Here is a 12288-nt window from a genome sequence, read left to right as displayed (position 1 = left end):
TCTTTCTACCTGCTGTTGAAGCTACAGCATTATAAAGGAATGGAAGAGTATTGGGGCCAGAGAGGCTAAGTAAGGGGGACTACGACTCACCTTTCTCCAGTACTGCTCTTTCCCCAACCATCCCCTCCTCCCATCCACTTGCACACTTCTTTTGCCAAGACAGAACAGGAATTCTTCATCAACTATTAATAGCCAAACTCAGTGCTAAGTGTGATTGCACAGCAGGCCTATTCTGCATAAGTTTATTTTTCCTTATCCTGCCTGTTCCTTTTCTATTTTTTACATACAACAAGGCGAGAGTTTACACAGTGTCTGCTGCAAACTGTCTCATTCATTATGTTCAGTAGGAAAAGTAACCATTTCAATTATTTTGTACAACATAGGCCTGAACAAATCCCTGCTTGGAAATGTGTGCTTGATTTTCAGAGGGTGCTGTTAAAAGTGTTATTGGTATTCCACATGCTGCAGTGGATTTCTGCACCACAAACACCATTTTATATCCTTTACAACTGTGCACATCTAACAGTGGACAATAAATCTCTCTCACTAATTACACATCCAGCTTGTTATAACCGTCATAAAACAACTACAGCTGGTAAAGCCATAAAATGATGTCAAATCATATTTCTACTTGCTAAAGAGAAGCAGGATTATTTTCCAATCTCTTCATGAAGCTGCAGTGTTTAAAGCTATGTGCAGAAACAGCTGCCAAATAGGTCATCAACCTTAAATTAGGTAATGGTATTGTCTTTATTCCTCCTCATTTAAAAATGTTTGGCATGATGTAACTCGAAGTGATCAAACTATTATAAATAAGGGAACCGCCATATACCTAAAAAACCACAAAACTCTAAATACAAGTACCATGTTTTCAGAATTCCACAGCAGCCAAGGTCAAGTACTTCAAAGTTTCCTCTAATACTTACAGAACAGATTCCTGACATACATGACATAATCAGTTTGGGGGACAGATTTTCCAAGGTATTTAGGTACCTAATGAAGCAGAGAAGTAGCTAGTATGCCAAGGGTGAAAATACCACCAGGTTCTTAAATGCCTTAAAAAATATCTGGTCTCAGTTGGCTATTTAAGGTAAATGGTTGGAAGATACAGTGCTGTATGTGGGTTGGCCAAAGGAAAAGGTCTCTCGAGAAAATATATATATTGGGGTTTTTCTCTTATATTACTCTGTGATTCTTATGAAAACAATAGACCAACAGAAAAACATTACCTTGTTCAGGCTAGACTTACTATTTCCCACCTGCTGGATAAACTGATTTTCCTAGGAGACATGTCTTTGAAAGAACAACAGTTCAGTGTCCTGTCTATTAGCAACTGAACAATGCAAGCTTTTGAAGAAAAGGGTCTACACACAATATGATGGGAAACCTAAATTAAATTTTCACATGTTTGAGGGAAATACTACAAGACTTATAGTGCAAAATTTGTCTGAGCATAACAGGAGCATCTGTTTGAAAAGATGCCTTATTAACAGCCCCCCACAATACCCATTGCAATTGGACAAACAGTAATGTTAAAAGAGATTATTTAAAATTTTACCTTCCCATATCTGGATGCGAAGGTTCCTGTGAGCAAGGAGTGAAAAATAATTATCGTCTCGTCCAAATCCCACACAAACACACGCTGTAATGAAAGAAGGGTGGGGGTGAAAGAGAGACAAATACATCCATACATTAAGTGTTTGCGGGACTGCATGCAATTAGGAAAAGATTTTACTTGAATACATCTTTTATGATAAAAAAGAAAAGCCTACTTCAATCAGTGATGCCTCTTTAAAGTTGGTAAAAATAAAAAAAGAAGAATCAGTTCTTAGAAAGGCACGCAGGAATATCAGTTCTGTCGGCCTGCTGCCCCAGCACGCATGGAAATATCAATGACTTAACTTACCAGGAGAACAGAACAACAGAATCAAAAGATGTCAAAGTCCAGAATTTTGTCCACAGATTTTTTTTTTTTAAACTGACTAACTGTGGTTATAGATCCAAATGTCTAGCTAATATCATTTTTGCTCTGATCATTCTCTAGTCAATTATTCGCAAATCAGTGCCACGGTTTTTCATGGCTGGATTTATTAACAAACAAGGAATTAGCACTGTTACCTCAATCTCACTGTCAGCAGTGGGGGAAGGATCATTGCTTCTTTTTGATCGGCCTCGTACCTTTCCGTCAGATGCTCGGTGCTGCCTGTCTGCTTCTATATCTTTTACGGGTGTTGCTGCATATTCCCCTGTTGTGAGAAAAGGCATGCCAGTAAAAGCCTAAGTTTCACTATCTATTCCCCTTTGCAAGTGTTTCTTTTAATACAAGAAAACTATGTTAAGGCAAAGGTATGACAGATGGAATAACACTGATTCATGGAAAGTCTCTCAAGATGCTGCACCTCCACACACTGCAGTCTCAGGTGGGAAAATATGCCCCTCCAAGTACCCACCCAGTGCAATGCCCACACTTCCAAAACCTGGCCTACACAGTAAGAATTTCACCAAACTAGGTATGCTCAGTAAGGGAGTAAGTGTTTCTGAAACATGTGCGTAAGGCAGGCTGCAAATGGACTTTGCCTGCTATAAAAAAAATTTGGCAGCATAAAACCCAAGTGAACAGACTTCTTTGCCCTTTATTGTGCCACAAATGCCCACATTTGTGAGCACAGGGATTCCTAGTCACTGTTTGTGCCGCCTTTTTGTGGCCAACATCTTATGGTGGCAGAGTGCAGGCAGCCCAGGGCTTTCTCTGCTCTTCAGCCACCTCAGGCAGGCATTTCCAAGGTTTCAGAAGCCCAATCCTATATGCCTTCAAGATTTCTGGGGCATGCATTTTTCATTGCTGAACCTCTAGTAAGGACATGTTCTACAAGCATGAAGAGGGGAGCCCCTATGGGACTGCCCCCCTCCACGTTTGTAGGTGCATACCATGAGAATCCCCCTGCAGTGTGTGCATCATGCTGCCATACCCCGAGTTGGCCTATGGCCATCATCCCACAAGATCAGGCCCATAAAGACCTGGAGTGGCAGAGACCCCACCTGCAGGACAATGGTCCCAGAGAAGCCTATGGACACCAGTGAAGCAGATCAGCTGTGTCAGGACACATCCCAGCCCAGCCAATGCACTCCAAAAATGATATCTGTTTATGCCAAAGAGTTCCAGTGCACATGTGGTTATGTCAGTATAAAAGTAGTAATTTGGCTGTCAACTTTTGGGGTTTTTTTAATTTCCTAAACAGTATAAGCACTTCTATAGTAGTATAACAGTGCTTGTACTGCAGGAGGAGGGAGGGGATGGGGGGGAACGGAGAATAGTTGCTTTAATTATACTAGAATAATTAAAGCTGCAAAACCTTTAAATTTACACAAGTAGCAACATGGTGAAAAAAAATTCTCTTCATGGTGGTAGGGACAAATATTTTTGCAGAAATGACCTAAATCAGTGGTCACCAACCAGTTGATCCTGATCAGGGCTGGACTCGATGATCCTCCGGAGTCCCTTGCAGCCCGAATTGTCTATGAAATCTATTAAATCGACTGGTCGATCGTGGAGCCTCTGACAGTTGAGGCTCCATGATCGGGAGTGGCAGGAGGCACGTGACTGGGCTGAGCCATGACCCTGCTGCTCGGGCTGGGCTAGGTGAGTGGGCTCAGAACTGGGGAAACTTGTCCAGGGGGGTGGGGAGAGGGATGCCAAAAAGTGATCTTCACCATAAAAAGGTTGGAGACCACTGACCCAAATAAGCGATGTTTGTTCCAAAGGTTTTGTGTTCGAGCTGGTCAAAAATTCAAAAGAGTTTACAATCATTTAAAAACAAACCAAAACAACTGAATTGTGAAATTTGTAAAAGGGTATCTTCCTTTTTAAAAAAATCATCACTTCATATAAAAATTCTAACACAAAACCTTTGGAACAAACATCACTTATTTAGGTCACTTCTGCAAAAAAAAATATATGAAGAGATTTTTTTCTACCATGTTTATTATATATTAAACTTGCTTTTGTGTATTTTTTTAAAAAGTATTTTCTTCCTTCTTTTTCACCTCTCTCCCTGGAAAAGCTGGAGTGGGAGGAAGGAAAGAAATTATGATTCAGGTTTTAAGAAGAAAAAAAGCAAAATTACCAAGATATGTTTAGTGAATTGTCTTTATCAAAAAGGATGTTTTTCAACAAGTACACATAAATATATGCAGCTCTACGATGCTTCTAAATAAGTGTGCCTTTTAATTTAGTTTAGCTGTTTAAGAGAAGGCAACAGTTTCAGAGCACTGGCAAAGTGTAAGTCAATACAATGTAACGTTTCAATGTTGATAGGATTCACTTTCATAAACTCCTCTTGAGATCATTTCCCTTAAATGACAAATCTTTAAACATTTTTCTTTTTACCTTGCTAACTTGTAGCTTCTCAATCCTCCTATCTCTAGGGTTGTTCATCAAACCTTTTTAAACCACTCTTTCTTGAAAAGGCTGAGATAAGATCTAAGGAACAGAAAATCCTCCAACTACTTTTAGAGCCATCTGCAATCTCTCTCTTTTTTCCAAACCTGTATTAGTTTATTTTTCTTTTTGAACAAGCACAGATGTTCAGTTCTGTTTCATAAGTCAACTGACCATACAATGGGTGTATATTGTGATCATCCACATATTATGTGGTATTTTATATAAATGTTATTGCATGCCAATGAAAATTTTACCAATGAAGTGACATTTGAAGACTGCATTCAGATAGTACAGGAGGATAACAACTTGTCAGTAATTCCAGAAACCACTTGAGCCCTCAGAGTTTAAGAACTAAGCACTCTAGGAGATTCCTGGATAATGTCAAAGGTAGTGGTACCTTTTTGTGGCATCCATAATTGTCATTAAGTTCAACTTTTCTGTTGAATTTTTGTTGCTGTCGGGGAGACAAGTTCTTAAATTCTTTTAACATAATTATTTGTGAATTTAGGTATTAGAGGGAGCTGTTAGAGACTTGCTTAAAAACCAAGTATGGACTGTAAATCTTGAAATTTTCAATAATTGGGCTTATTGGTATTTTGGTTAGAGCTTATTGCTACTACCAGTGACCTATTAATGCTACTGTTATGTGTACGTCAGAAGTAATATCTGTATTTTTCTGTGTTAGCTTTTATGGAAGGACATCAAACCACTCAATCAGGAATATATTTGAAACAAAAAAAATGTAGAAATACTCACAAAAGCAATATAAACTCTCTTTATAGGGCTTACAATTTCTGATTTTTTTCTCTAAATCTGTGCGTCTTCCCTAAACCTGAAGTCACATTTTGCTGCTGGCACAGTACTACATATGAAAAACTGCAGATTTATAAATAAAACTGTGCTGTGAACTCAATTATTTTTTGGTGTTAACAAATACATTTAAAAAATCTGATAGCAAATTTGCAGTATTTCTGCCCAGATGACTGAGCTTGCAAAACTGCAGTTTGGTTTTAAACAACAGCATGGCTAGACCTACCAGACAGTGGTTCTGTGCTCTGACTGGTGATGTTGTGTGAAGATTCTTGCAGAGAGTAAGTGGATGTTGGGATAGCTGTTGGACTGATACTGTTTGCCGATACATATGGAGAGTTGTAAGAAGAGCTGTAGTACTGTGAGTACTGGCTTTGAGGAAAGCTCGGATAGGATGAGTATTCCTTCAGGGGGAAAGAGAGAGACAGTGAGTAACCATTCTGTATCACAGGCTTTGTACCTAAAAAAACAAATAGGCAAGCTAATAGGTTCAGCAGATGTTGGTCTCACAGCTCTCAGTTAGGCATACAGATACCCAGAGCTCCTAGATACTTCTTCCAAAGAACTTTTGCCTTTTTGTCATATTCACTCATCATTTTTGAGTACAGGTGCAGTAACTTTGTGTAGGGGAGTATTGTGGATTAGTTTCTCAAAACGGGCAGCAGCAAGTTTGAGCGTCACTGTAAATAATTTCCTTAAAAGAAATGTAAAAGAAGGAGGTTACAAAAAATGAAGGGGGAGGAAAGTATAAACGTTTGCACTCTCTCTCAGCCTCATGATTATCCATAGATTTCTGAACAGCTGTAACACTAATTACAAAACAGAAGAAGAAAAACTAATAAACATTTTGCAGAAATTTCCAAGCACCTGAAATTTTCTAGCCACTGTGGCTAATGAACAAATCTTTAAATGATGTACCTTTCCCAAAGTTTAACTATCTAGGTAAAATGTAACAATAATCACTTTCCAGCTCACTGAAATGCCATATCTAGGAAACAAACATTGCAAGCAACCTTGGACCTAACTGACCTCAACAAAGTGAGTCCCTGGCTAAGTACAGACAGTCAAAAAGCCTGAGGCTGAATTGGTTCAATCTTTGCAGGTTAGCCTAAGCTGCGTAGACTGAACTGATAACTAAGTAAACAGACATTCACTTTTGACTCCAGGAATGCAGCCACATGCCTGCAGTGGTTCAGGCCAGAAGCTGAAGGGCACTAGAGCAGGCATTTCCAACCGCTGGGCCATGAAGGGTTGGCTGCTGGTCTGCAGGAGGGTTGGCTGCCAGACTGGAAGCAACTGTAAACTGGCAAACTGTGGACTGGAAGTGACCAGCATACTGCGGACTGGCAGCTATCCTCCCCCTCTATGTGACATTGGTCAGGCTACAGTTCTGGGCGCTGCACTTCAGGAGGGATGTGGCCGGCAACGAGAGGGTCCAGAGGAGGGCCACTCACATGATCAGGGGACAGCAGGGCAGGCCCTGTGAGGGGAGGCTATGGGACCTGAACCTGTTCAGCCTCCATAACAGAAGACTGAGAGGGGGTCTGGTGGCTGTCTATAAACTTACCAAGGGGGACTAGCAGGGAATGGGAGAGACCCTGTTCCCCCGAGCACTACCAGGAGTAACTAGGAATAATGGCCGTAAGTTGACTAAGAATAGGTTCAGGCTAGACATCAGGAAGCACTACTTCACAGTCAGGGTGGCTAGGATCTGGAACCAACTTTCAAGGGAAGTTGTGCTTGCTCCTACTCTGGGGGTCTTCAAAAGGAGGCTAGATTAATCACCTTGCCGGGGTTGTTTGATCCCAGTACTCTTTCCTGACCATGGCAGGGGGTCGGACTTGATGATCTGCTCAGGTCCCTTCCGACCCTACCAACTATGAAACTCGGTATGCTGGTCACTGCTGATCCAATTTGCTGGTCCACAGTCACTTCTGGTGCACGGTTTGCCATTCCTCAGGATAAAAAGGTTGGGAACCTGTGTGCTAGAGCACTCCTCTCTGCTTGGCTGGAGCAGACAGCTCGGGCCAAGTCTAGCCAGCCCACCCTGTGAGGTGAGGCTTGTGAGAGAGGCATAAAACATCCTGGGAGGCTGGGGGACTGTGAGTTAACTTGAATCTGGAGGGGATCTGGAACAGAAGTTCAATTAACTAATTCAACCTAAATCAGTTAATTCTGATGCTACATCCATCCAGGTTTGTCTTAAACCAGTTTTGGCCATTTTGAAAGAGGTTTATGTACTCTGAAATTCTGTTGTGTTACAGGTTTGAACTGGTTTCCGATCACTTATACCGGTTTGTGTGTAATTTCTGCCCCAAGCCCCTCTGACTGCATAGGTGAAGCATAAGGAGGGGCATGTGCTCCCCTGACAGTGAGTGCTTTGGCTGGTGCCCCCCCCCGAAATTGGTTCTGCCAGCGGCGCGGTGGTGGCGAAAGTGCTGGCGGTGCACTCAGTGACCAGCCGTTGGGAGACCCCCAAAATCGGGAGGCACTAGTCGCTCATGTCTGACTGATTCAATGTCTGAGCCTCTTAGTGAGGGATGAATAAGTTATATTATTCGCTGTACTCTAAGATTTGATAAGACACATAGATTAATTAAATGGGACAGTGTCAAGGCTGGAAGGTCTAACATACTAGTAAATACCTTCCATCTGTCTTTTGCTTTTCAGGAATCCATAGGCATTTCATACCAATCCTTTAGTTTGAGTCTCTGTTCCTTCCTTGTGAGGTGAGATATTGAAACGTACAATAAAATGTAAATGTGGGGTGGGGGGGGCATTGTAAATTTTAGTCCCTGACCTACTCATTTAATTTTTTATGAATGGAGAGATACTGCAGCGTGCATACACTCATGGTTTAGGGAAGCACATGTCAATGACCTGTAAGGCCCAATCTAGCATGCTGGGGCACTTGCTGATAGAATGATTTGGCTATTATCGGTAGTGCAGTCCTCATTTTGGGAGAGTGAATAGAGGTTCCAGAATAAGGAATTTAAAAAGAACAACTTTTTGTTGAAAGGTAGTTCAGATGTGGGCACTCCAGGTCCTGAGACTTGTAATCATGGAATAAAGGTGGCTTACCAAGGTTTTCTTAAGCTTAATTCAGGGATGGGTTTTTTTGTTTCTTCATGCTACAAAGGATTACTAGGAGGCTGAATTATTTAACTTTTTTCCCCTTTGTACATGCATATGCTTCCCTCCCCCCCCCAACTCTGTTTGTTTGTTTGTTTAAAAAAAATTGGAATGCCATGCCAAGCCTGACCTGCTCAGATTTTTTTTAGAGGACTTTTTAGGGGTTTCAAAGGTGTATCCTGTGAACTCTCACCATTTAACCTTGTGGATTACACCAGGAGTTAATAACGTTTTGGAGCAGAGTGCCAAAAAGACTCTCAACCTCAATTTACAAGATGGCATACCAGGGCAGACAGCAGGGGACCCACAAGGTGCCTGATCCTTGTTGTGGCAGTGCTGTTCCAGCCCCTTCCCCACCATCTGCCCAGAGGGGTGCGTGCCAAGCAAACTGCCTTTGTGTTCCAAGCTCTGGCACCCATGCCAGGGGTTGCCTACCCCTGTATTACACCTTTCCCTTGTTAATAAACACTTTGTTTGCCATAGCCATTGGTGTTAAGAGAAGTGTTAGCCAGAAGTCAGTTGTCCTCTCAATTGTTCAAGTTTTAATCTGTTGTGAAAACCTGAATAGTTGTCAGTCACCACACAGTTCTCAGTAATGGGTAAAACCCAAGTTTCCAGTATAAAAAAAAAGATGGAAAATAAACTTTTAAAATCCATCACAAAAATACTGGAGGCACAAGTTAAAATATTTTATTTTACTTCTATTTGTCTCTACTAAATCGCAAATCCTTAAACTGAAAATGAAATAATAATGAAATAACCTGCTGTTGTCATGAGGATTATAGCAACTTCCATGTGGGGAAGGAACTGGAAATGAACAGGGCACGGCTGCAAAAAGACTTGCTTCCCATGTCTTCATGAAAGACGCAACTAAGAGTAGTTCTTACAGTCTTTACTATTAAGTAGTCTTGGTGTCTTATACGCAGTGTGATTTTGCGGGCACACGTACATGCATGTAAAATGGTGGCAACAAGTGCAAGTTATGATGTCCATAAATAGGTCTGTACCCAAATAAGAAGGAGTACAGATGGCTTAGGTGGCTCATTATTCAGCAGGCTCTGTGTAGTACAGTTCTACATTGTTTATTCCACATTTATTACATAAAGACAAGAGAGCAGAGGAAGAGGGTGTAACGGAGGAGCATTTTGTAGCTGATGGAAAACTTTACTTAAAAAAAAGCTGTTAATATGATACCCTGGGTTCCCACAAGCATATTTTCAACATTGTAATCAAACTAGTGCTCCAGAGAAGGGAATGCCAGAGGAGGGAGAGAGTTGTGTCTGTGTTCTGTTGCAAAGACCCCTGCCAAGCCACTGGTGTGTCCACATGGATACGTGTGTTTAACCAAAACAAACTTATGTTACGACAATTGCTAGGCCAGGTATCGCTAGAAATAATTTAGGGTATCTGTGAACAGATCTACATTTTAAGAAATCTAATATATGTGAATATTAGGAGAATCTCTCTTATTTGGGGTGTTTAAATAAAGGCCAGGAATAGTCCTGATAATTGTTGAGAACATACCTGATGCACAGTGCTGAATCCTGCAGAATTAGCAAGGCCATTGGCTCCTTGGTAAATCCCTGATGTGCCTAAAGAAAATAACATCATGTTTGCATATAACAAAATTCCTAGAATGCAAGTAACACAACAGGAGGAAAAGTACATTTCTCCTGCCAGTTTGGTGCCATAAAGCACCATGTCACAAATCCGTGGAAACTACAAAATGGCTTCTGGTGTCATAATTTGGGCTCCTATTGAATATTGCTTAGTGAAAGGCATGCAAAGGTAACTACCAAATCCACTTTAAAAATATATAAATGGAGCTGGAAGTAGTAGCACACTGAAGCTGGCAAACAGTAATTCAAAGGAAGTTTGCAACTTGGGACATTGTATAAAATGATTTACAGTATTACAAAATATATCAGGATAGAACTTCCAAAACCTCTTCCTGAAATCTTCTCATGAAAATTAATACCTCTAGTTGTGCATCCTATCAGTTGTTCATATAGGTGAGTGGGCATACACAACATTTACTGTGCAACTGTGTCCTTGAATCTTGGTCTTGGTGGACCAAGTGCAAAGTTATTTTAGGATGAAGTTTGCTATTCTGGTCCCCATCAAGACACTATGCAAAGACTCCCAAGTTTACAGCCGATGGAATCATTGCACAGTCTTGGAGGCATGGATGCTTTGTGGCTCACATTTGTATGATTCTCTTTGATTTATGTCTGGAGCACAAGCTAGCCACCCGTAGAGAGAATTAATTTTGATGCAATGTATTTTGTTGCTGGGTGTGGCAAGAGAAAGGAAAGCCCTTCACGATTTGGCATCTGGTAGGAGAAGTAGTAATGGCGAAATAGAAGATTTTGCTGCTTCCTGTCTTCAAGATGGTCCTGAAGAATTATTTCAAGTCCAGCGTACAGACTCTTCAGGGAGTTCCTTCTTTAATCCATTAAGTTTGCCTCCTAATTTTTGCAGCCATGCTTGCTCCCAGGGCTGGTTACAGCTCTGACCCTAAGCTGCCTCTAACACACAGAGGCAGCTCATGATGCAAGCTGGCAGGCTCTATAGAGTATTTCAGGTTGCAGCTCATAATCAGCCTTAGCTCCAGGTGAACATTTAGGGCAGCTGTGACCTGTGAATTAGGTGTGGTCTTTGTGCTCCAGCAGATTTTCAGCAGGCCCTTGGTTGTACATCATTCAGTCACCCCCTTGCATTGAGACTAGAACCCTAGGAGCCTAATTGTAGATCCATGAAAGTCATATTTTCTTACTCTGACTCTTGCTGTATTAAACGCTCTCCCTTTAAATATTGGGACCTTTGTGACCAGTGCTGCCTTAACCAGAGCATAGAAGCAAATGCCTCTCAATGTCTTCACATGATGTCCTTTCTCCGGTTTGTTTTTAAGACCCCAGTTAGCTGGGGAACGGACAGCTGAACAAACTGTAGCCTGCCAAGTGCAGTCACAAAGCACATGCAGTGAGAAATAAATCTCATGCCAAAAAGAAATGAGAAGGAAGATCTGCCTCCAGAACTAATTTGCTGTCCTGTAGCCTTGAAAAGAATAAAAAGGAGGTGGAGGAGGGAATTGTGAAGAACTAAACTTCCACTATGGCCCCATGTACCTTCGACTCTCCCATTTCTTCCTCTGGGCACCCTCCCTTCATTCTCCAACAGAGCTGCAGATTCAGATGCTATATTCATACAACCAGGACCTAAGATATGTACAGCTGTTTGTTTTTTGGTGAAATACATTCACCCCAGAGAGAATCTGGGAGTAACAGAACAGGCCTGGTTTTTAGGACAAGCAGGTCAGGAAAGAATGAATGCAGCGCAGCCGTTGTCTTCAGCTGGTGCAGACCACTGAAGACCTAGACCAGTGGGGCATACCCCAATGCTCTTGTAAATTGAAGCATCTCCTGCAGCAACTTTGCCTCCTACTTGCGTTATTGTAGGGTGCAAAGAACTCCAATATATGTGACAATGCTCCCCTCTGGACAAGCTTAGAAGAGGATTCCAGCAGCTACAATTCAATCAGCTAGACATTTCCCCCATAATGAGCCCCCCACAACTGTAGTCACTTCTTGGTATGTGTTTTATGTGCCTACTACCACCTAGAACGAACAGATTCTTATAGAAATCAAGCAGCTCACAACATTGTGGGGAGGAAAGTACCAGACCCCGGTGCTTACAGGCAAATACAACTTTCACAGAACACAAAACGGCTCTCGTATACTGGAGCTCAAAACAATACAGGGAGAGGGGGAGGATTTTTGATCCTTCTAAACTGTCAATTTAAAATGATCCATCATCCTTTATTAAAGCTGTCAAGAGGAGGATGAATTACCTCGAGGGACTCGTGCTCTATGTGTAAATTGTGATGAGAACATGTTTATTGCTGT

The 12288-nt window shown here is 41.5% G+C and overlaps 1 protein-coding gene and 1 long non-coding RNA gene across 6 annotated transcripts in view; one reads left to right on the top strand and one right to left on the bottom strand.

Moving 5' to 3' along the window:
- Nucleotides 1-12288, top strand: part of LOC109292441 — a 209582-nt gene that overhangs the window by 23349 nt on the left and 173945 nt on the right. The window lies entirely within an intron of this gene.
- The window catches only part of EYA2 (EYA transcriptional coactivator and phosphatase 2), a 128381-nt gene that overhangs the window by 58494 nt on the left and 57599 nt on the right, over nucleotides 1-12288 (bottom strand). For 3 of the 4 annotated variants that reach the window (XM_019509856.1, XM_019509858.1, XM_019509860.1), the window contains 4 exons: nucleotides 9908-9975; nucleotides 5478-5655; nucleotides 2119-2246; nucleotides 1559-1642 (listed from right to left, as the gene is read on the bottom strand). In XM_019509856.1, the coding sequence (XP_019365401.1) occupies nucleotides 1559-1642; nucleotides 2119-2246; nucleotides 5478-5655; nucleotides 9908-9975 (458 nt within the window). The remainder of the gene's footprint in view (nucleotides 1-1558; nucleotides 1643-2118; nucleotides 2247-5477; nucleotides 5656-9907; nucleotides 9976-12288) is intronic. The other variant, XM_019509857.1, reaches the window with a different exon arrangement.

This window comes from Gavialis gangeticus, unplaced genomic scaffold (genome assembly GCF_001723915.1).
Source record: "Gavialis gangeticus isolate Ggan-Ray unplaced genomic scaffold, GavGan_comp1, whole genome shotgun sequence".
In the NCBI taxonomy this organism is placed as follows: Eukaryota; Metazoa; Chordata; order Crocodylia; family Gavialidae; genus Gavialis; species Gavialis gangeticus.
Note: the sequence above shows the minus strand (reverse complement) of the source record. Positions and strands in the feature narration are given on the sequence as shown.